Genomic DNA, 25,295 nt, shown 5'->3' with positions numbered 1-25,295 from the left:
TAGTTTTAATAAAGTATCTCTTTTTATTGGCTGCTGAGAAAAATAAAGCATAGAAAAAGAAGCATAATCTTCGCCTCTGTGTCCTTAGAAAAATTGAAAATTCTTGATGCGACAACTAGAAAATGTTATACTCTGTGTAACTCACGCCATAACCTGCACCGTGTTCTCTCTTGATAACTCTTGTCTTTGTTTCTGCACCTTGGCAAATTTGTGTTTTGAGAATGGCTGACAGCTCAAGTTATGGTCTTTGTTACTAGCACTGCTGAATTTTAGTGGTTAACTGCTTTTGAGGCAAAACCATAACTGTTTTAATGTGGCTGTTTCAGCAAATTGTATTGTTTTTTAAGATGTACTTAATCTCCAATCCCCGCTGAGGAAGGCCAAAGTCTTGGTGTGTGGGTTCCAAAGGCCAGGCAGAAGGTCGTGCACAGCAGGAATTGGCTGCAGCAGATATCGGCCAAAGGGGGTTGACCAGCAGCCAGTCCTTGCGAACAACCCAACACCGGCAGCCATCCCCACTTGCACACGACCTTCAGCTGTGTGCTGCAGGGTTTGACTGCTGGCAGTAGGTTCGGTGCAGGGTCTTGCCTTTTCAAGATGGGGTGTAAAAAAAAAAAAACTCTGAGCTCTTATCCAGCCAATCATATTTGTCAAAAAATGAAAATTTTTATTTGCAGGAGTTGTTAATCATTAAGGTGATTTCAATAGCACAAATGTACCAAAGTGTTAATGATTTATAGCCCACTCTAAAACATTTAGAATGCATACATGTACATAGTGGAATTGCACCAGACTAACAAAAGCACGTTTTCTGAGTAAACTTCCACTTTCATGCCAAGCGTGGTGTAAATCTATTCAGAGGTTTGGGGGTGTCATTGCAAGCAAACATTCCTATAGGCGCAAAAATGGGAAAACATATCTTTTCTCACCCTAACCACTCTCTACCCCCTTTAACTTTTGGCCCTTGCACGGGTCCGCAAGAAAATTGGTAGGCCAGACCTTAGGTGTCTACACCAATTGATTGCCAAATTTGGCGCATATCCTTCCAGAGATTCAAACGTTATAGGCAAATAAAAATGCCTTTTAAATGGAGCCATAAATACATAGCGATGACCACCACTGTGTGTTTTGTGTCACCCGTTAACAGTGGTAATAAATAGAATATTATAATCTGCATAACTGCAAATGTTGGTTACTCCAAGATGGTTTTACATGTTTAGTTCTTTAAAAATATGTAACCAAAACCAGCATGCAAGGGGTTACATTTGTGCAGTTAGATAAATGTAGGTAATAAAATACACTCCCTTAGCCCAACCTGCCATGCACATCCAACCTCTGCTGCACAAGGCCTTTAGCCACGCAGGGTTTGCCAAGTGCCTCATCCTGCCACAAGTGGCCAACCCTTGCTGTGAACACCATTGATTGTGAGCTTATGGGGTGGCCAGGCTCAGTTTTTTTATTTATATTTTTTCATGGACATACCAGAGGGTTTGTGAACCCTTGCAAACACGTAGTCCCCCGTTGGAAGTCTGTGGTGGTCACAGACTCAGTTCTTGGTCTTCAAACCTAATAGGAGGTCCAACAAGGGTCCAGGATCGCCTTGCGATGGGTTTGATGCTACACCACGGTTTGCGAACTTCGGGGTGTTAGACCTGACGTCCTTTGCATGGTTTCCCCTGTCTTTTTGCCCATGCCAACTGTATTTTTTGACTGTGTGCTGGAATTCGTTTGTGGTACTCTGGGCACCTTATGACTGCTGATCAGTGTTAAAGTGCAAGTGCTCCCTGTGTAAATTGTGATTATGATTGGGTATCCATGACTGGCATATGTGATTTTCTAGTACGTCCCTAGTATAGTACACCATGTGTGCTCAGGGCCTGTAAATCAAATACTACTAGGGGTCCTGCAGCACTATTGGGCCACCCACATGAGTAGCCCTGTAAACATGTCAAGGACATGTCTCTGAGACTCTAGGTTGCCAGGCCCAAACCTTCCCTTTTAGTATATGTAAGGCACCCCTAAGGTAGACCAAAGGTAGCACCGTGGGCAGGGTGCAGTGTTTTTAAAATGTAGGACATTTACTGGGGTGTTTTACATGTCCTGATAGGGAAATACTGGCAAATTTGTTTTTCACTATTGCAAGGTATTTTCTTGCTTGACTATTCTGTGCCTCTACCCGGCTGTGTGACTTGACAAGAGGTGCCCACTTTAGTTCCTGGGACCTGGGGAGTGAAATTTGCCATAAAACAAGAAGAAACAGGCCCCTCAACTCCGGACGACTCCAGAACAGGCGCTGCTGTCTGACTCAACTATCCTGCCTGCCCCGTAGGCTGTGGTCCCCACTGAAGTGTGATGGCTGAGACCGACACGCAGGCTCAACACCGCCGCAGTGCCTCTGAAGTCCTGCAACATTGTGAGTCCCGAGAGCTGTGACGCTCGACTCCTCTGTGACGCTTGTGGCCCCGTGGTGTGACCGTGACACCACAAAGTTGCCTCATTGTGTCTTGACCTGCTGGACTCACCGACCCCGCTGGATGATAAGGAAGTGATGCCTTGTCGTCGACACTGCCTTACCTCCAAAGGGAACCGACGCCTCGCCTCTCCTGCGTAGCAGTAAGGAACTGACGCCTCCCCTCCCTGGTAGCAGTATGGAACCAACCCCGCATCTGCTCTGGTGATGCCTCACCTCCCCAACTCTGTGGAATGTCTTTGACTCTGCCAAGTTTCTCAGGTACTGTACCTGGGGTCCGTGTGACTCCGTGACCAGCGCCGCACTCTCTGACGAGTGGCATCAGACTGTTGGGAGCTACTCCATCACAACACCGCGATAGCACCAGTTTGAGCTATTGTCTTTCTCAGCGCTTTATTGGGATTTAATCTTTCAAAATTCATATCTTTGCTTGTGTATGTTGGATTTTGTCATTTGGTCTTGTTTACTTAGATAAATACTGACTATTTTTCTAAACTGGTGTGGTGTCCATATGTAGTGTTTTCACTGTGTTACTGTGTGTGGGTAGAAATACTTAACACATTGCCTCTGAAATACGCCTTAACTGCTCGCGCTAAGCTACCAAGGGGGTGAGCAGGGGTTATCTTAGGAGTGTGGCTCCCTTACCCTGACTAGAGTGAGGGTCCCTCCTTGGACAGGGTGTAAACTGACTGCCAACTAGAGACCCCATTTCTAACAGGGAGACACACCGGGGTCTGAACACCCAGTAGCAAAACGTACTTTTGTACCCAAAGGGAGTCTATTTGGTGCCCTTCCACCTGAGCTCTTCTGATGGGGGCGTGTGGGGGAGTCATCTCCCGGCGAAATGCTAATTTCTGTCAGCGGTAGCATTTCCGCCAGGGATTTCACTAGCAGAAAGGGGGCTTGTAATACCGCCAGCGGTCTTTGGTGGACCGTCGGGTCGGAGATGCTTATCTCCGGCCCGGCGGTCCGACCGCCCTGGCGGTAGGAACGGGAAAGTGGCAGTTTGGCACAAGCCAAACTGCCACACTCGTAAATGGCGGTCCACACCACCGGCCCATCAGCAGTGGGACTTGCACCACGAGTCTGGCAGTCAAAAGACCGCCAGACTCATAATGAGGGCCTGTATGCCAGTCTGATTGCCAGAAAATCTGAATCCCTCCCCTCCAAGCCCTCCCACCCCCAAAAACAAATCTGACTGACCAAGCTGTGTCCCTGCCTGCAAGGTTCCTTGGATCTCCTCTTTCAAAGCATATATTTATCTGGTCATGGTCTTTAATAAATCATTTTACACTCAACAATGACTCTGCTTCTAATGTTAAACCAAATCTTCCAAAATCATAGGCAAGTAAACACAATGCTCCATTGGTGGCTTTGAACAGTAAGCATGATCGAGTACTTTACTTCCCACAAGTACATCACTGCTTTTCAACACCTTTGCTCAAATGAATAGAACCAGGCTCTCTTATGCACAGATCAGTCTTTACAGCCTGGAAAAGGGCTTGCTCTCCTTTATAGCTCAAGTTTTCTCTCAACTGCTTTTAGTTGTAAAGAGATTACAAGTACTTCCTGAACATTCTTCTTATGTGTGGTACTCTGATTCAAAATAACAGAACAAACATTTGGTGGACATATGGACCAAAGACGTTGAGATCATGCTCCTGCAAAAAAGATTGGAGATTGGCATTAGAGACAAAGGGTTACATCTCATACTTCCAAAAATGTGGGCCAACTCTGAAGCCGCATCCCGATAACTCATGGGAAATTTTAAATGAAGTAGAAAGGTCTGGATGTTACATGGAACTTACCTTTAAGTCTAGTTTACATGTTTCTGTAGCAAATAAAAATATTCCAGTTGGTTTACCCAGAATCTCAAAACTAGGACAGGGAAAGGTAGATTGATTTTAACTTATCAGTTGAAAGTGACCTCAAATTATGTCCACTCTATATAATGAAAAACACATAATTCTAGGCCTATTTACTATAACACCCAAACAGTTTACTTTGCTCTCCACCTATAAGTAAAACACAACACCACTGAACATTAGGCAGTAGAGAGTTTCCAAGTATTGTTTCCCTCAGTAATACCAAACCACTTCAGTGAGTCTGCAACACCTTTTTGAATCATTTGATGTGCTCATGAACCTAAGTAAGTTGTACTTTGTCCTTCTCTCTGCAGAGCTTGAATTTTGTGTAGTCAACCCACCAATGGCCATGGATCTCGCATTTGGTATCCTTTGTGATCTGCTCCAGCAGTGGGATCAAGTCCCTGCTGGAACTGTCATCTTGTTGGAGTGGCTACTGGGTGAAGATGACCTGAAGAGAGATCTGGAAGACTGTAAATCGGTATGTCTTTGATCAGTAATAGCTAGCTCTTACAAATGCCAGGCAAGTGTTTTGGTAATCTGGCCGTGTGACCCACTGTCCAAGATTTCATAGTATGATGAGACACTGGCCATTAGAAATGCAAGTTTATTAGTGCTCCAAAAGATCAGACTGTAGTTTGCAAAACAGATATTTTTTTTTGAAAAGTTATATTGCAACACATTTAAAACACACGAGTAAAACAGTTATAACACACAAGTCATGGATGGCCCATTAGATAACCACAAAATGTGTGAAATGTTCTGAAGACTATGCCACAGTCAACTCTATCTGCCATGCTATGGTAATATTAGATAAGAATGCATCCTTTGCCAAGTATAGATTTCGAAGAAGAGAACACATGATGATAATCAAGAGAAACACAAGCTGAGACAAGCATAGGCAGAGCAAATAGGTTCCTGCCTTGGAGGTCTGCTGGCTTCGCCAGAGGCATTTGGCAGTGGCACAACTGCAGCAGGTGCATCATTTGATAGGAGCACCATTTATGATAACGTGCCTGCACGTGTCAACACACATGCATACACCTACATATCGATGCAGACACCATTATTTTCATTACGGACCCAAGATAAGTGAGTAAAAAAAAAGAAAGGAAACAGAAGTAGCACAAAAACATTTTTTTCAGGATGAGGGGCTGGCAGCAATATGCTGTGTGGTCCCACAAAGAAATACATACATGCAAAATAAAATACATATTTTTGAAAAAAGGATTGCAAAGTTGGGAGGACAATAGAGTAGTACTAGGGACGAGGTAAGCAGTTGGAAGTGGATGGGTGTAGGGGGAAAATCAGCATATGAGTGAGAGAGCAAGACCCAGTGTGGAGGAGGTTGGTCATTGGCTGGGTGGGGAAACACATGAGAGAGCTTGCAGCACACGAGGGGGACAGCAACACGGAGCGTGGGGGAAGAAGCAGAAGAGGGAGAGAGGCGGAAAACACATGCACTCTCATGAAGAGCTCAAACAGAATCAAAAAACAGTTACATGAAAACGAGCAGGGGAAGGATACAAGTCAGACCAGGCACAATATGGTAAAGAGGATATTCTCTAGAAAAGGGAAAAACACAAGACGGATAGGAAAGCCACTGTATAAGAAGGAAGCAAATGGGAGTGACAATATAGCCAACCAATGGTAAGCAATGGTGGGCTGTAAGCCCACTCTAGGTTCTTAGTAAGGCCATAATAGGTCTTTCTTAACCAGATAACGTGCTGTGTCTAGTAGGTGAGCTCTAACAAGCATTGGAAAAGCCAGTAGGTCTTGCCTATTCAAGACCTAATGACTTGGCAATGTGTTTAGTAATGCTTTACACCAGTGTGGCTGCTGTTCAGCATGGTTAAAAGTTAGTGGCATAGAGGAGGAGAGTGTCATAGAGTGGAGAGTTGCTGAGTGTCGTGGAGTGGACTAGAGTGTTGTAGAGTGAAGTGTTGTGGAGTACAGTAGAATGGAGGGGTGTAGAGTAGAGTAGTGTGTCTTGAGTGACATAGAGGGAATTGAATAGAGTTGTAGAGTGGGATGGAGTGGAGTATTGTACAATGGAGGATCATAGAGTATCATGGAGTGGTGTAGAGTGCTGTAGAGTAGAGTGTCGTACAACAAAGTAGCGTACAGTGGAGTGGAATAGAATGGAGTAGCATAGCGTGGAGTGGAATAATGTGTCACAGAGTGGAGTGGCTTAGAATGTTGCGAAGTGGCTTAGAGGGGCGTAGTAGAGAGTGAAGTATAGAGTTGAGTTGAGCATAGAGTTGAGCAGAGTGTCTTGGAGTAGCATATAGTATCATAGAGTGAAGAGGCATAGAATGTCGTGGAGTGGCATATACTCGTAGTGGGGTGGCATAGAGTGGAGTGGTGTAGAGTGCAATAGTGTGTCATGGAGTGGAGTGATGGAGAGGGAGTTGAGTAGAATGGACTGGCATATAATGGAGTTGAGCACTGTGAAGTGGTGGGTCATAGATTGGAGGGTCATAGAGTGTCACGAGTGGAGTAGAGAGGCATAGAGCAGAGTGGTGTACAGTGGAGTGGAGTATAGTGGCGTTGATTGGAGTAGAGTAGGGTAGCATAGAGTGTCCTAGAGAGGAGTGGATTAAAGTGACATAGAGTGTTGTAGAGTGAAGGGGCATAGAGTAGGATAGAGCGTTGTGGACTGTTGTAGAGTGGAGTGCTGTAGCGTGGAGTAAAGTGACAAAGAGTGGAGTACAGCAGACAAGAGCTGAGGGGCTTGGAGTGTAGTAGAGTGGAGGGACATAGTACAGAGTATCATAGGGTGAAGGGGCATAGAGTGGAGTTAAGTGTCGTAGAGTGGAGTAAAGTTGTGTGAGGTGTCATAGAGTGGAGTGGCGTAGAATGGCCTAGAATTAAGTGGCATAGAGTGGTGTAGAGTGACATACAGTGGAGGGTTGTAGATTGGAATGTCGTAGAGTGGAGTAAAGTCTCTTAGAATGAAGTAGAATGTAGTAAATTGGAGTACAGTACAGTGGTGTTGATTGGGGTGAAGTGCCAGAGTGGAGTGGAGTGGAGTGAAGTGGCGTGGAATGTGGTAAAGTGGATTGGCTTAGAGTGGAGTTTAGTGGAGTGGCCTAGAGTGGCATGGCGCAGGGTGGTATAGAGTACCGTAGAAAAGAGCGGCATGGAGTAGAGTTCAGCACTGTAGACAGGAGTAGAGTGGAGTAGCATAGAGTAGAGTGGCATAGAGTGAGGTATGCATTATGTGATAGTGCACTGCCATTACAGACAAAACATTTTCAATTGAAATGCACTTTAAATTTGTACAGACTTACAGTTATAACGTACAGTTATAAAACTATACAACACATAAACGATAATATGTGGCAATGGCATCACCTAGTGTATTGATTTGTTTTGATGGTGTTCAAATATTTGTTTCCAACACACTTCAGAATTAGAAACAAATGTGCTTCATTTGTGCTATCATAAATGTGATATATTCTGAAATATTTTCGCAGTTCATTTACAGACATTGAGATTTTGTTGCGTGCTAAGAAAAACCCTTTCCTTTCACACTCTCAGATTGCCAGATAAATCCTCTCACTTTGAAGTCAGAGGAAAAAAAAGTAAACACCAAACTCCCTTGGAAGAGAGAGCCTGACATTTGACTTTGAATGCAGAGCAAATCTGACAAGATAAGAACAAAATGTAAAGGCCTGTTTATAGAAAGTGAACACTTGTGGAAGAATACAGTAAATAAGCTATGTTCCACTGGAAGTACAAAGACATGCTGGACAGCCTAAAACAAGCCAGCAAATAGAAAGCAAGCAAATGTGCGTTACCGACCACAAAGCAAATTGTGTGCAGTGGGTGGAATGCATTCTAAGGTCAGCTTTTAGAATGTCCCCAGGAGTCTATCACACTGCATTGTCTGGTAGGTTTTTACCTAAAAATGGAGGAAAAGGAATTTTAACAGAAGCTTTAGAAGAAATTTAAAGAAACACTTTAAAGTTCCTAGGTTTTATTTTATTACAGAGTACCACCTTTGCTTTTCCTTTTTGTGAACCCTTTTGATATCACCATAATACATATAAGATGTATGTAGAGTAGAACTTACTGGATGTTAACAATTCATGGTTTGGCTGTTATTGCAATAATTACTTGACCTGTACTATTTCTTATATTTTTAGCTAGGTGTCAGTTCATTCTTTTAGGACTTCCTTATTAATGTAAAGGTTATTCATTTTTGGGACTTTGGGGGTCATTCTGACCCCGGCGGTAATTACCGCCATGGCGGAGGTTGGCGGTAGCACCACCAACAGGCCGGCGGTGCTCCGCCGGGCATTCTGACCGCGGCGGTACAGCCGGGGCCAGAAGCGGAAAGCCGGCGGTGTACCGCCGACTTTCCGCTGCCCGTCAGAATCCTCCATGGCGGCGGAGCGCGCTCCACCGCCATGGGGATTCTGACACCCCCTACCGCCATCCTGTTCCTGGTGGTTCTCCCGCCAGGAACAGGATGGCGGTAGGGGGTGCTGCGGGGCCCCTGCCGTGCCCATGCCTCTGGCATGGTCACGGCAGGGGCCCCCGTAAGAGGGCCCCACAACGTATTTCAGTGTCTGCTTAGCAGACACTGAAATACGCGACGGGTGCAACTGCACCCGTCGCACCTTCCCACTCCGCCGGCTCAATTCTGAGCCGGCATCCTAGTGGGATGGTTGATTTGCCCTGGGCTGGCGGGCGGTCTTTTGGCGTCCGCCCGCCAGCCCCGGGCAAATCTCAGAATCACCGCCGCGGTCTTTTGACCGCGGTGCGGTGTTCTGACGGCGGTACCTTGGCGGACGGCCTCTGCCGTCCGCCAAGGTCAGAATGACCCCCTTTGTGTCAGCAAAGAACAGCTTGTGTTCAACGTCCAGTGCCATTAAATGGAAAACATATGTCCAATGATGGGGCTCATACATAGAAAAGTCTCCAGTACAGCTCAGAAACTCCTTTTTTGTTTGTGTTTAGAAATGGGGTACTGTTAAGTTAAAAAAACAAAAAAAAAAACAAAGGTAGCGTGAGTTGAATACACTTCTTTGTTCAGTCAGCTTTTCTCCACAACTCTGAAACGGATTACATCGCTCAGCATTCTAAACCAAGCTCCAATTGGGAAGAGAATATGGGAAGAATAAGAATGTTCCAAAGGGAAGAGAGAAAATAGATTCATCAGTTTGTACTTATTGTATTCCTAAACTATATAATTCTAACAGGTACACTGCTACAGTCCATTATTCCTAAACTATATAATTATAACAGGTACACTGCTACAGTCCATCACCTAGTACAGGTGGTAGCTCTGACGATTGTTGACAGTTAAGACATTGTTTTACTTAATGATTGTAGTCTGACTAAGTAAGTAAATGTTTGTTTCTCTTTTTCATCAAAATTATTACCAGAAAGTTTACATTTCAGGTAATGCAATTTCTGATAAAAATAAAAAAAAACCTTTGCAAAAGAGGAACAAAAATATTGAGTAAAATGTTCTTCCAACAAGGTCACTAGTCATAAATGGTTAAAGCTCCCGATTCTTTTTACCCCCATGCATATGTAATAATACACACATAGTTGTAGCAGACAAGTGTGGTGCTATATTGGTCAAATTAAGTATATCACAACACAAAGATGCCACCCTACATGTCAGGGTCCATGTTTTTTTTGTTTCCCAGCAATATAGAAATGTATTAATTGATTAAAACTATAACATTGCTTTGATTTCAGTAACTATTTTTACTGTGCTTATCCGTTTTCTTCACTCGCACGATAAAGTGGAAAATCTGATAGAAACGTCTAGTTGCAGATTCCTTACCTTACAATTTCCGTTAGGTTGGGCTATCATGAGGATCAGAAGGGGTTGCTGGAGCCTTTGGAATACCAGCTTGGAGATCCCATGGACTGGCAGGCGGAACTGGGTGAGGCTAGTGGTCTGGACACTTACCCTGACGCTGGCATGCTTTCTCCCTCTACCGTGGCTCCGGAGGAGGGGGCATCCTACTCCATGGTGGTAAGGAGAGTGGCTAAGATCCTGGGCCTCGAGCTGCCTTGGGTGGCAGTCAGGACTAACTTCCTGACAAAGGTGCTTCAGCGTGGGGCTTCTTCTTCTGTACCCCTTTTGCCCTTTAATGAACCCCTTACTGATGTATTGCTGGGGACTTCGTCCAAACCTAGCACAGGGGCTCCGTGAAGAGGACAATTGCCTGCCACCATACACCAGCTCCAAATGACTCAGTGTTCCTGACGCAACACCCAACCCCTGAGAGCTTGGTTATGGAAGCCTCCACATCCCCAGGCACATTCCCTTCGTGCACCTGGAAAGGGATTTCAAGAGCCTGGATCAGCTTGGGAAGAAGATGTTTTCTTCCTCCAGCCTGGCATTGTGGTCAGTGAACACCACATGCCTTTTCAGCCATTACACCCAGACCTTATGGGACACCATTACACCCAGAACTTATGGGACACCATTACACCCAGAACCTATGGGACAAGGTTGCACAAGTGCTGCCACAGGTCCCAGAGGAGGCCCGGGCCATTCTCTCCCAAGCTGTTGCTGGCAGGAGGGACCCAGCTAAGTCCACACCCATCTTTCGGAGACAAAGCAGACTCAGTACTTAAGCGCTTTAAGGAGTCACAGGCTACAGCTAGGCCCTTGGGCCACGCAGCTGCCCCTCTCTCCCTCAGTCTGATTCTCTCTCCTTTCATGGTTACAGAAGGGGCGTCCCACCCTCTCCATTTTTCCTCCAGCCACCGTGCTGCACATGCTGCCCAGCCTCTGCATGACAGGGGACGTGGGATCCAACATCTTCGTGGATCAGGGAGCTAGCGGTCTAGCCTGTCCACGCCCCCCCTAACCTGCAGCCTCCAAACCTCCTTAGTCTGACGCTTCTCCACCAGGGACTGTCAGAGACAGGATTCACCATCACCTGCCCCGCTGGGAGTCCACCACGTCAGACAGGTGGGTTTTACAAATAATCCGAAGGGGCTACTCTCTCAACTTCAAGACTACTCCTTCATCCATGCCACCATCCTATGTTTGGATGACAGAGGATCACTTGGCACTTCTCCGCAAGTTGTTCTGGACATTACTTCATGATTCCCTAATGCTGATTGGAATCAGAATAGAAAGCTGCACTTGCAACAAGTTTGACTGTAGATTCTATAAGAAATCAAATGATATCGGAGCTTGGAATCCATTGTTTGTGTGTGGAGGTTGCCGCGGCCGAAAACTCCAAGCAGTGGGAATGGATTTCTGTTTGCAAATGCGCTTTTTTGGTTTCTTCCGTCTCTGAAAATTTATTTACTCAATTAATTTGCTGAAGTCAAAATATCAACCTTTCCAGGTTGGAAAGAGAAGCAGTAACAGTTTGTGAATGCCTATAAATGTCTGATAGTGAACATCTAGCTGCAGATTGCTTACATTAGAATTAGGTGCGTTGGAAGAGGGTGTCCTGTGGCTCCGTAGCAACCTCATCCACCAGATGTGATGTTGACAGAACCCATATATTCCCTCTCCGACATGTTGACATCAGTTCCTTCTTTTCTGTGCTACAATGCGGATCCGGAGTTCCTCAAGTCGTTTTGGCATATTTCAACAACTTCTTGTCGCGAGAACAGTGCAACCCTTTTCTATCATGTCCTCGGGTTCAAACCTTGTGGATTGCTACAGAGGCGAGCTTGCTACTGAGACAAGCTCCCCTTTTGCCGAAGTGCTGAAGAGGGCAGCTACGATCCTAGATTTGCAGCTCCCCTTTGTGGAGGTGTCCACTGATCCCTTGATAACAGTGCTTCACCAGGGCCAAACTGGAGTAGTACCTGTGCTTCCATATAGTAAATCACTGTATGATCTTTTATTAGGGGCTTGGACTTAACCCGCTACAGGGGTCCCTGTGGCTGGTCCATAGCCGATAGACACCGAGCTGCCCCGGGAGACCCGGTTTGTCTTCTCCGGCACACAACTCCAAGGAGTTTGTGGTGCAGGCCATTATGGTCTCTTCTGATCCCAGTGTCCTCCCTAGCATCCCTCTGGACAGGGAGTCCAGATGGCTGGTAATTTGTGGACGAAACATTTTGTGCTCAGCCTTGTAGTCGTTAAACTCTGCTTGTATTCATGTCCGTTTTCCCCAGGCCTTGTGGGATTTGGTGACGCACCTGCTGCCTTCGCTTCTGGGGGAGACCCAAAGCGAACTCGCCCATACACTCCAGGATGGGCGAGAGGCAGTTAAGTTTGCAAGAAAGTGTGGTATGGATACCACTGATTCAGTGGGTCGAGCCAAGGCGCCCACATGTTTGGCACACATGACAGTTCTGCGTTGCAACGCTTAAGAGACAGTCGGGGTGGAAAAGACTCTTATGTCTGTTTATTCCTATACTTAAAGATGGACCCATTCCAGAGTGGAGTCATGTGCTTCCTGTTGGGTCCAAATTTCAACTCCCTTTTTTCGACTTCACTCTGAACCGTTACACCTTCTGATGGCACCCGGTGCGATGTTCCTGTCTTCTGCAGGTATTACTTTTTTTCTTAAGGCTATCTAAAACAGCTTTTTGTTGCTGTCTGAGAGGTTTATTCTTTGTGGCCCCAAGTAGGTTTGGCACCTGCTGAAACAGGGTTTTTTCGTTTTCTCTGAAGATGGGCTGCATGCCCAAAAGATAGTTACCACTATGGTATATTCCCTGCTCTGTTACAGCATCTTCTGTACACCTTATAGGCTTTACTATATTTCTGTGTGGTATTTTGATATCCCTTATAGGGAGCTTATAATTATAACTGGGAGCTTTGGCGCATGGCTTACTGCTTGCACAAGTGCCTATTAAAGTGAATCTCTTGTTTATCCTTTCTTTACTCTCGGAGCATTACCTATACTTTTCTTTCTGATGATGTTCTTCTTTTCATGAGAGACTTTTGCTCTTTGAGCACGTGGCACCACTATCTGTGTGTTCTTGCACTTCTTTAGTGAGCTGCTGTTCATGTACCTAAGCAGCATGGGCTCTTGCCCCTAGTATCTCCGGCACCGATGCTGCATGGTTGTAGAAATTCAGCAGTTAAAGTTATTTCAAATAACTGTAATTCGCGCCCAATGTTAACTATAACTCGCGTCCTTGTCATGCACTGCTAATAACCACAGATATAACAACAATCATGACAACTTTTATAACGTAATTAAAAATATCGATGAAGCATTACCAGTCAAATAAAATAACAAAAAACTGTGCATGGTGGTGGCACATATTATAGTTACCTTAGGGTGCAAGTTATAGTTACTTGAAATAACTCTAACTAAAACTGCTGAATTTCTAAAGTTTTGTACAAGTACATTCCGAACCTAACTATAACCATGGCCACTGGAATTATGGGTCAGGGGAGTGTCAAATTATGCAGCAGGATTGAGTAAATTATGCAGCAAGAAAAGGCAAATTATGCAACATTATCCAGACTATTTTGTGATAGTATTATTTTATTAGTTCGCCATTTTTAAGCTTAACACTGTTTGGGCGTTGATTGTACCTCTTGCTCTTTATTACCATTTAAACACCCAAATATAGCAATAAGCTACAGAAAGGTGGTCAGTCAACCTTTGCAAATGGCCTTCCTCTGCGCAGCAACACGTCGCTGCGTGTTTACTAACCTTTAAACTGTTTGAGCTACAAACATTTTTTTTTTTTAAACTGCAGATTATGCGGCAGATGATGGGATATGTGGAAAATGCTGCAAATCTACAATTATGCAAAAATCACATAATTCCAGTGGCCCTGACAATAACATCCCTGTAACCTTTGTTTTTTAAGTGAATTTCTATGGTTTTTTTTCATTCTAGTTCCTAACTATAACTTCTGTCTAACCTTTGTTTTTTCTGTGAATACATGTATATATTACTTTCTGTTGTTACATATGCAATAATTTTTCATTTCCTCCTATGTGCAAAATAAGCCACAGATGGTCCTAGAGGTGTTAACATTATCACTGGCAGTTATTTCTTAGGTCGAGTGTTGTTTCTATATCTATAGAGGTTGTTGTTGTCTTCGCCATATTTCTAATAAAGCATTGTTCGATGCTTTCTCCATCAGACATGGGTTCTTGGGTTCCATCCTTTATCTGTGCTTTTACATAGCAGGTTTGGCTGATACAATGGCTTTCTGTGGCACAGGGCAATAGCTCAGTTGCATTGCCTGTTGACTCTGGGCCTCCAATGTACTGGCTGAAAATGGGTTCAATCTGACCTTGGGAGCAAGTAGTTTTTATGTTCACATTGCCTGTTGTCTTTCAACCCATTTTTTCCAACTGCTATGGAAACACTCTCTTTTTAATGCCTTGATGACTTCATTTGTCCGCGGTCCTTCCCATGGTTCCTATGGTGTGGCGTATGTCCTTACCTTAATTCCTGAGAGCATCCAGTCTCTTTTCTCTTTTTCTAGACTGGCTTGTTTTAGTCAGTGACTTTTAGTAGGGTCAATTGTGATCTGCATGAAAATCTGCTATGCATTGGCCAAGAAGCAACCCACTAGTGCTTGAATGTTCATTGTACCAGAGCAAGGTCTGCGACCACGGCATTAGAATGTGGAGTTCCGGCCCTGAATATCTGCCGGGCGTCAATATGGGCTCCCTGTACACATTGTCCCTACATTACCATCTGGACAGTTAGGTCCATTGTGACGGGTATTTTGCCCATTCAGTCTTGCAAGATTTCATTGTCTACAATTGGTCCGCAGACCCACCTCTGGGTTTGGTATTGCTTTGGTATCTAATTCTAAGGTAAGGAATCTGCGGCTAGATCTCTCTATCAAATGAACAAGTTACTTACCTTCGGTAACGCTTTATCTGGTAGAGACATAATCTAGCCGCATATTACTTACTGACCCTTCCATCCTCCCGGCTCTGCTGAGAGATTTCTAAGCTGCGGGTTCTCCCTTTCAGGGCCCTAGTTTGGACGCCTGGCGTGGGAAGTCATGATACTGTAACTGAAGGTCTGTGCACCAAGGTGATGCCTACGAACGGTGACTGCAACGTAACCTCTGGCTCGGAAGACACCGACAGTGTCGCACAGCTCCTTTCTTGGCATTCAGATTCCTTCATTGGGAGTTTGTCTTTAATGAACATATAGATTTCTTTTTTTGGCACACTGTTTCTAATCACAGTTTTTATAAGTGGTTCTGCGTTTTTGGTGCAGAATTCAGTCACAGAAGAAATTGACGTCAGTTAGGGGATTATATGGACTCCGTCGACGTCACATTCGGTGGACAACGTTGCTATGGAGTCGCACCACTCCCTCTTCCGACGCTCAGAGGTACTGCTGGGGAAAAAAATCCTGATCCAGTATGGTGCCTAGGGGAGAATTCTAAAGTGGGGAATCTGCGACTAGATTATGTCTTTAACAGATAAGGTGTTACTGAAGGTAAGTAACTTGTCCTTTAAGGGCATTCACAAACATCCAAGGCAAATAGTACCTTAAAACATACAGGACTGTCTTCAGTCCTACTCCTTGAGAGGGATTTAGAGCTCTGCGCTCATTGCAGAAATCTCTGCACCCATAAAAGGACTGAGTAGGAGTCTTTTTGTGAATTCCTGGCAGGCATCTGTCAGGTAAATTCACTTGTAAACTTGTGTTTGCAAATGAATGTACTTTTCTGAATAGGTCATGGACAATATCAAGTAATTCAGGTGAACATAACTGCTATGATGCCTCTTCCAGTGATTCATCCTTGCATTCCTAATTTAGGCATACACTAGCAGTATCATTATAACATGAAATATAGCGGTATAAATAAGTATGAATAATTTAAGTTCCTGGCATTGTTCTGTGTATTGTGGCACTGCATTTTCTTCATCAACAAACACATATTTTTTCATGTAGGACAAAAAGAAACGAGCAATGCTCCCTTCCCATTTTATGCCAGCAACCTAAAATATAGGTGACATCTAAAAGACATTTTATTCTGTGTTGTGTTATACTAATCATTCATTTGTAATGGAACGTTAGCAAAGTCAATTACGGTCATATCAGGCTTAATATAATCAAGGGTAAAGGTTTTGTGACCACTTCCTGAGAAGACTCGGGATCCTGAGGTCATATCATAACACTTTCTACGATGTCTCTGAAGTCAAAGGGTGTGTGATGTCCCGCTATCCCCTGCATTTTGATTAATCAACATAGATGGTTGCCCTTGGTCAGAACTTCAACTGAATGACCATCTTAATATTTGTTTTGAGAATGTAGCATGTGTATCAAGGAGTTGTCACAATGTGCAGCTGCTATATGGTGTAGGTGACCAATTGGACGGCAGGAGCCCTGTTGTGACCAGCGCTCCCTGACGAGCGCTAGTTTAGGAATGACTGTGCCAATGTTTATTGCTGAAACTGCAGTGATGTAACAAGGTGCACCTGGCAAGTTTGGATATATGGCTGTGCTGCTTTCGTGGTACATGGCTGGGCCTGTCAGTGGAAGGAGTTATATAGGCACACTAGCCAGGATTGGCGCTTGGCATTTGCCCAGTCAAAGTAAAGGTCCATAATTAGGTAAGGGGCTGTTTCTTGAAATGGTAGGTTTGCTTGGCACAACTCCAGTGTGTTCTTGGCCTTTCATTCGTGTTGTACTGTTGCCATTTTAACAGTTGTTGCACATTCAAGTGTCAAGTGGTCAATGAGAAATTCATAGTAGTGGGTTTCAGAAGGCCACCGTTTGAAGAGACCCTACGGCTTTATTTCTGTATGCCTTGTGCATGTTGCAGACATATTTAAACTTATGCTTTGATTCTATAAGAAGCCAGTGAAGGTCTTAAAGAGATGATTAAAAAGTTCACGTTTCCACCCTTCAGCACATCTTTGCAGCTTGCTTTTGAAGTCTCTATAGCGAGTCCGAGGTGGGGGAAATGTGAGGTAGGCTTGTGTAAGGCACTTTACAATAATCCAGCCACTTCATAACCAGATTCCTAGCCAGATCTATGATGGATGCAGATTGCAGGAATGGTAGGATTCTTCAGTATGGGGATGGTGATATTTTGATACCTGAGATTTTTCTTGTTGTTATGAGAACTGAACAAAATATATCTGTCTAACGTGAGCCACAATTTCCAGATTGAGTTGTTGGATATGGCGTGGAAGCGTGTGTGTGTGCAGGTTGCAGATTTGAATTCCATCAGGGATAGTCTATCTTACTGAGGACATACACAAGAGTAGCATTGCCTTTGGTTGTAATAACACCCGCGTTGAAAAGAGAAATATTAAGGTTTATAGCTGAAGCTTCACCAGTGGCAGGGCTTGCAGAACTAAAAAGGTTCCTCCCAGTTGATCAAATTTGATACCTTGAGACAGCTCCTTGCTTCTCTTTGTCTCTCACAGCCCCCTCTGTCTCTCCACCACTTAGTTTTTTTCCTTTGTTGTTCTGTAATGTATGTTCTCAAACCCATCTTTCTCATATCCTTTTTTCTTTTAAGCTGCCTCTGCTATTCAAACCTCTTCTCAGTCCTCTTGCTTCTCTTGCCTCATACTGCCCTGCACCATCTCGTTTAGTGCCCTCCTTGAATCTTCTGCCTTTCCCCTAGAATTCCCCTTGACTCCTTAGTTCTTGCTGTCTCTTCAGACCTCTCATTCTCCCCTCAAACCTGTCACTCTCTTCAGACCCTTTGTCACTTTCCTCAACAGTTTGCCTTCACTATCCTGTCTGTCTCTAGAATTGGGTCTCTCTCTCTCCCTTTCTCTTAGCTCTCTTTTTTAGGTCTTGCCAGAGACAACACATGCGCTGTCGCTTGCAAGACATTTTGTTTACTTACAAGGGGCTGTGAGCCCACTCATTACTTAGCATTGTTTGGATTCATTGTCACTCTAATTTCCTTGCTTCGCTTTGGCCATGTGCCGGTTTCACTTACTCTTTATGCATTTATTCCTCCCCGGGGCATTTTCCAAGAATAGCTTCTGTGTGGTGTCCAGTGTCCTTCCACTGCTCACATGCACTTGAAGGTACTTCATTTATTTTAGTAGTAGCATTCTATAAAAGTGTGTGTGTTTGCATGACGTCTCTCAACCCTTACACCTTCCCTTTCCTCTTCATTTTGCACAAAAAGGGATCTAGGATAAAGTTTACCTTACGGAGCCTAATCCCATTTTACTTAAAATAAACGTGAGGATTTTGGCAACCAAGATTGCACATAATGTACTTTTGTCACTATTAGTACAAAAGGGGAACAATTCGATATTTATGTGCCCCTGCTTGTAGGTGGAAAGTGGGGACATGGCATATGGACCCTTGTGACAGAACTGCCTTTTAATAAGGAGCACTTTGTCTCCACAAATGTGGAGTTGGTCATTGAAGATGCACTTGTCCCACAACGCAACGTGTTGTTCATGCAGGTTGCAAGCAGGTTTGATGGGGGCTGGACTGGTGAGGCAAATGTGCTATTGGATAAACACTCTCCGGCGTCACTGGGGTTGATAAAGAACAGGGCCCTCTTCCTGGTGGCACAACGTGTTTAAGAGAAGGAAAACTTGTACCCATCAATCACAATATAACTAGTTTATTCTTCCGTATTATGTATTGTTATTAATAGGGCCTCACTGCGCTACATGGCTCATCTTTCAAATTTTACAAGGGAATTCGAGGGTCTGCGATTTATTCTCTCTCTTCGGCTGCCCTTTTTCAGTATTCCCCTTTGCCTGTTTAAAATATTTTGTGTAGGCATTTGGAAAAATATTGCTGGGATTATATTGGTTTAGGGAAATAGGAGATCATAAACATCTAAACAAACTCTCGCACACACACACTTGCTCATATGCATGAAGGCACTCTAAATGCAAACACCATCTCCACCGACCACCTATACCCACTACTCCACCACCCTGCCAACCGAGCACCGCCACCTCGCCAGCATCGCCCTACTACCACCTTGTCATCACCACCATCCTCCTATCACCATCTCTGACCACTACCACCACAGCCACCTTAAGCACCACCTCCCTACCCTAACCACCACTACCACCCTACCCTGACCACCACCCTACCCAACACCCCACCCTAACCACGGCCAACCTAATGGCCCTCACTACCACCCTAACCACCACCACCACCACCCAAGAATCACTGTGACCACCATCCTACTACCATTCTACCTCTATCACCACCACCACCCATACCACCATCACCCTGTCACCACCCTCCTGCCACAAACTTATCCCCATACCCACCACCACCACCAACAACTTAACCACCCTAACGTTCACCATCCTAACCACCACCCGACCCAACTCCACCCTAAGCACCCCCACTACCTTTGCCACCCTACCCATCCTCACTACCACCCTCACGACTGCCACCACCCAACCCTAACCATCACCCTTTCACGCAACATGAGATTCTTGCCTGAAACTATTTAAGCTGTCATATCAAAGATTCAGAAACATTTCCACATTGCCAATAGATAGATATCGACCCGTCGGCTTTTTCTATAGAAATCAATATGTGAATGTTGAGGAGGAATTCTATGGTACAGTGCTGCTGTGAACCTTAGTGTGAGTGGCTGGTGGGCAGATTCATATTTGCATAATGTTTATATTTGATTCCCTTGTACATTTTAATTGATGTGCAGTAGGAATAAGAAATCATAGTGCTCATCACATTCAGTGGCATGCTTTTAAAAAATCAAGTTACGAATGATGTAAATTCTGCTTCAAAGATTAGTTGTGTGGGCTTTCCTTCTTCTTATGTTTATCCCCTTGCTGGAACATTACTTGATTCCTTACGTCCTTCCACTACTCACTTTTCAGGCACTCTTTTTTTTCTCTTTTTGGTCAAGCACTCCATGAGAGTGCATGTTTTTTCCCAGCTACCTCCCTCATGTTCTTCCTTTCACCCCTAAGCCAAGCTCCATGTTGCTCTCGTCTGTGTGCTTCTCCGTGTTTTTTCTTGCAGTTGTGTGCTTCTCCCCAGAAATAGGTTTTTGCACATGTGCTCCTCTCCATTCCACATTGCATGCTCCTCCATCCATGTGTTTGTTTCCCTGCGATCCACGTTTCTCTTTCATCTGTGTTGTGTACTTCTCCCACCAGCCTCTGTGTTACTTCCACAACCCTGCACTCCGTGTGATGCTTCCCCCCATGGCGCTCTCCTATTGCTTCCACTCCCGCTCTCCGTGTACCTCTCCCCCACCCACTGTTTTTACATAAAAAAAATGCTTTTGTGCTACCTTTTTTTAATTTACTAATCCAACTTGGATCAGTATTTAACAAGAAAGAAAAGCACCCACACAATTTGTATGCAGTTGCATGCGTGGTGTGTGTGCCTACAAAATGACACGGCTGTAGCGGCTATGTTGTAGCACTTTTATTTTTGGGGGGTTTCTCTTTAGCCATGCTGCACAGCATTGCTAAAAATCATTTGGGAAAGCCATTAGGTCCCCAAGGTGAGATCTGCTGGCCTTACCAATGCTTGTTGTTCTTTGTCACCTTGCAGCTGTCCTTAATTCCTTCAGTTTCTCTCATCCCTGTATCAACTCTGTCTTTCCTCAGCCATCCTCCTATCACTCGCCAGTTCTGTGTCTCTTTAGTCCTTTCCCTCTTTCTTCAATCCTTCCCCGCCCCCTTTCCTCTGCTTCATGTCTCTCCTCACTCCCCTTTCTCATTTATGCTTCTAAAAGAGGAGCTTAACGAGCTGGGCAAGGAATAAGGCACCTAAATAATTATGTGACTGTGGAATGACAACATTAGGAGATATAGGTTATGTATTTGATTCAAGCGTTGGCCATAAAGATCCAATTTCTGTTCACTGTTTCCCTCCTCTTGCATCCTCAAGTGGTTGCACCGATGATTATATGACTAGAGCCTCTGGAATACTAAGTTTCTGGTCGCAAAACACTCTCTACACGTGCACGGCCGCTGGTTTGCAACCCAAGGCTTAGCTTGCGCTGTGACGGATGTACTCATTTGTTGTAGCACTAAATGGACTTCTGGTAAGATGTTCAGAAAGCTTGCCTCATACATATTAATGAGACAGGAATTCCTCTGTGAATGCAATGATGTGTGCCTACGAGAGCCAATAGGCTTCCATCGGTGCATTTACATTTTAAAATTGCGAAAGTGTGGTCTCTGCTTCTTAAGGGGAAAGGGGCTGCAATGAAAAAAAAAATGAGTATGATGCAAATGGCGTTGAAGGGAGGATGCAGCGGTAGCCTGGACCAGTGTGTGCTCCCCCCAGTGTCGACAGCACACATCATGAAAATGTCCCTCCTGGACCGAGTCAAGTTTGCAGGTGGATATCGCCTTACTTTCGGGAGACCATCCCATCCACGGTTTGCAGCTGCTGTTGTAGTCGCACACCAATAATACGTATCATTGCAAATCGCTTTGAAAGGCCGCCGTCCATTTCACACTTCCTTTTATTAACGATTCGTAGTGAGTTTCAATGTGTACGAGACAGTCGCCTAGACATTTGCAATATGTTGTGTGCCTTTAATGCATTGCGACTTTGCGTTTTGAATTCCCATGGTTTGCAATTTGTAGGCTTTGTGACAACAAAACACTTTAGTGCACTTGACACGTTTTCTCTTAAGAAGGAAGCCTTTAACAATAATCCGTGGTGGCTTTGATTTTTTTACATGTATACGTACAGTGCTGGCATCCCCTTCTTTACTTATAATGACGATCAAATGAATGTTCTTATCAACGAAGATTTTTTTTTGTTAAGTTTTCATTTACAGCTTAGAATTGTGGATTTTGAACAAAAAATTTATCGTAAACCTTGCGGATTCTCACAATTGAAGCCAGGTTGTTCTTGGGGAGAAACAAAATGGTTTCGTGTGTTTGAGGCTGCATTGCCTTGGTAATAGTTTCTTAATGGCTGTGCAAATGCATTGCAGTTGTTTGTTTGATGTCTGCATTCCCTAGTAATCTGAACTCAGCTCTACTTTGACAAGACCACTGTGTTCTCATCCCCCTCAACTAGGGCAAAAATCAGGGTCCGGGAAAGAAATTGGGCAGAGAGGGAAATTATTTGTTCCGAGATGGTTTATGGGTTTAATCAAGAAAATAAAGAACATTTTAAGACAAGAGAATGGACTCTTGCATAATGTTTCAAAACATCCTGGAACACTTCGATCCCTGCAGCTAAAAGGCTGCAAGATTAGGACATGCCAGGATTCATTTATCGTGGGGGCTGAGTTATGGATTTTCTGGTGATCCGAGTTTTGCTTCATATTCATAGGCTGGCACGTTGTCTGCTTGAGAGACCTGCACCAGAATGGCTTATAGCACATATGTTGTCATGTTCATGTGAATCGTCTTAACTGTTAGCCTAGCCTTGATTGATGTGAACAGGTCATGGTACCCACTTTTTGGGCGGCTTCATAGGATAGATTAAGAACAATCAAGTGATAGGCTAAAAAGAATGGCGCCTTTTTATAATTACAACGCACGAGAGGTCCACAAATCTGCACATGCATACAATGTAATAAAGAGGTTTGAGTTTAATAATGGAGCTTACATAATGCAGTTTGTGCTCAGAGGCACACAAACTCTAGCAGTAGGGCCATGAGTATTTACTAGATGAACACCTCTGTCTTAATGTGGTTACTGTCTTAGGCATTTGCAATGTGCATCTTAAGGCCACAGTATGGCTATGTGTCGGTCTTCAGTCGTTGCAATGTGCAGCACATGGAAGTTCAGTTGAAGACTGTTCAACACATTGACAGAGCCGCCACTGTTCTGTTTACGACTAGGAGTTTGTTTCAGATGTAATAAATATATGAACTTGTAAATATATGGACTTAACATTTGACACAAGCAATGGAGGACCTTGAACGTAATGCATGTTAAACCTGATCCACTGTGACTGCACCACAGTGTACGGCAGATAGAATAGAGGAACTGTGCTGGCATCTGGTAGACATCATCATGAGGAGAACTGCTATGTTCTCGATTTGTCAGTTGTCTTATGACCTAAATGTTAGGTGGACCTAGATTGAGATGATTTTATAATCCACTTAAGGCAAGAGCAGCCAAAACCATATCTGCCAAATGGGGGACAGTCCAGCGAAGCACATTCAGAAAGAAAAGCCATCCATTCATTCCTGAGTTGATATGTTCTGTTAACAAGAATTTTTCATTGCTAAGATTACTAACCAAGGCATCTGGCTAGAAATTGTCTCAGTTTTGATGTTTCTGGGTCCAGCTTGTGATCCTAAGCAGGCATCACTTCAACTTTGACTTTCAAGGATGGGACTCGATCTTTCGTTTGTTGATCCACGTGTATTTCTTGATGGCAGTGTGTGACTGCGGGAATGGACAATACCTGAATGCGCCTTTTGTTTGAGATTCATAAATAATTTTTTTACATTGGGATGCTGACTACTAAAATTCTGAGAAAGAATAATAAATGACCAAATAAACTGATTAACAGTTCCCTATCTCAAAGCAATAGTTACAACTGCTTGTATATTGGAGATCAGAAGAAAGCAGATTCGTCAGCATTGGGTATGCATGCAGTCCTTTCCCAGCAACATCACAGCACAAAAAAGACCCATCCAATAGCATTTTACTCCCAGAACCTGTCTCTCAATGAATGTAATAATACCACAACTGATGAAGAATTAAAAAAGTACTCCATAAGTGGCATCACTATCTCCTCCTTTTTCAACACCAATAGACTTTTCTAACCTACCAGTCCTTATTTTTCCTGGACTATAATTTCATTATTTAAGATCACCAGCAAAGCAGTTTCTTAAGAATATGCATTATGGGTAAAAGCCTCATCCCCAATCCATTTTGCTATTGATATGCTCCATAGGTCACAAATTCTCATTCGGATTTGATGGAGACAGTCTTGGTCGCAAGAGCAGAATGCTTTGATAGCCTATAGTCCCTTCTACATGGCTTACCTACCCTGGGCTTGGCCCTGTACCTCCCCACTGTCGCTGTCTGTATGGCTCGATAATCTTGCAGTAGCAGATACAAAATATAGATTATCCGTACGGGTCTGTCATACCTGAAATGTCTTCACACACATCTGGCCAGTGTGTGGGGGACATACCAACAAGTCTTTGTGAAAAGTTTAGAAACGGAAAGTTGTTTCCCTATCCCCTTTGTGCGAGCTGCCACCAAGAAGGCTTCCTATTGTCTCCGCCTTCTACATTGAGGTCTTCCCTTTGTTTCAGTGAAATTACGACATTGCCATGACTTCCTGAGTTGTAATATCTGGAGTAGATTACTGCAATGGCTATGCCAGTCCTCATCCACAGTGACCAGAACAATGCAGCACACTTGTTCCAGAACCAATCCAGTCACATCATCTCCTCACCCTTTACTAGTCAGGCCCTGCACAGGCTTTTACTTAGGGATATAACTCAATTTAGGAGTGCATTGATTACGAGTAACCGCTGAATGAGCACCTAGATAACTTGCCAAAGTTGTCTGCATTTATCGCTGGCCAACTGTTGGCATTACACAGCCTTCAAGCCATCTTTCAAAGAAAATATGAAAGGTATGGTATGAGATCCCTCAATGTACAAAAAACATTCTTCTGGGAATGTATCCCCACGCATAAGATCAATCGAAGATAGCTTCCTGAAGTCCCAAAAGGCACAGAAAACCCACCTTTTGATAAATGGACTATGACTGGCCCTTGGTTTGGTACAGTTTTGTTATCCCCTCCCCCCCTGCTTTGTGTGAAGTGCGTTGAGGTAGCTAAAAAGATGTTTACGAGCTGCACATAATGCCAAAGTACATAAATACACTTAAGCTCCCTCTTGGATGCCCAGTGTCTACATGGGGCATGGTTACATGCTCCTCTTCGAACTCCGAGGGCCTCATTTACAAGGGTTGACACATTGCTGAGTTGTGGCAGCTTTGCATCAAAGAAAGTTGTGCTGCAACAAAACAGGTTATGCTGCCATGGATGCATCGTATTAACAATAGGAGGCACCATGGCACAAGGACCCAAGGAGGCATCAGAAAAGCTGATGCATCTGTGGGAACTTTTCCGCAAAGGACCAGC

General features: G+C 44.2%; 1 protein-coding gene across 4 annotated transcripts in view; it reads left to right on the top strand.

Annotated features, from left to right (window-relative positions):
* The window catches only part of THADA (THADA armadillo repeat containing), a 1,551,972-nt gene that overhangs the window by 1,506,677 nt on the left and 20,000 nt on the right, over positions 1 to 25,295 (top strand). For all 4 annotated transcript variants that reach the window (XM_069233992.1, XM_069233989.1, XM_069233988.1 and 1 more), the window contains one exon: positions 4,650 to 4,816. In XM_069233992.1, coding sequence (XP_069090093.1) covers positions 4,650 to 4,816 — 167 coding nt within the window. The remainder of the gene's footprint in view (positions 1 to 4,649; positions 4,817 to 25,295) is intronic.

This window comes from Pleurodeles waltl, chromosome 5, assembly GCF_031143425.1.
Source record: "Pleurodeles waltl isolate 20211129_DDA chromosome 5, aPleWal1.hap1.20221129, whole genome shotgun sequence".
Lineage (NCBI taxonomy): Eukaryota > Metazoa > Chordata > Amphibia > Caudata > Salamandridae > Pleurodeles > Pleurodeles waltl.
The sequence above is the reverse complement of the archived record's forward strand: the minus strand, read 5'-3'. Positions and strand labels throughout refer to the sequence as shown.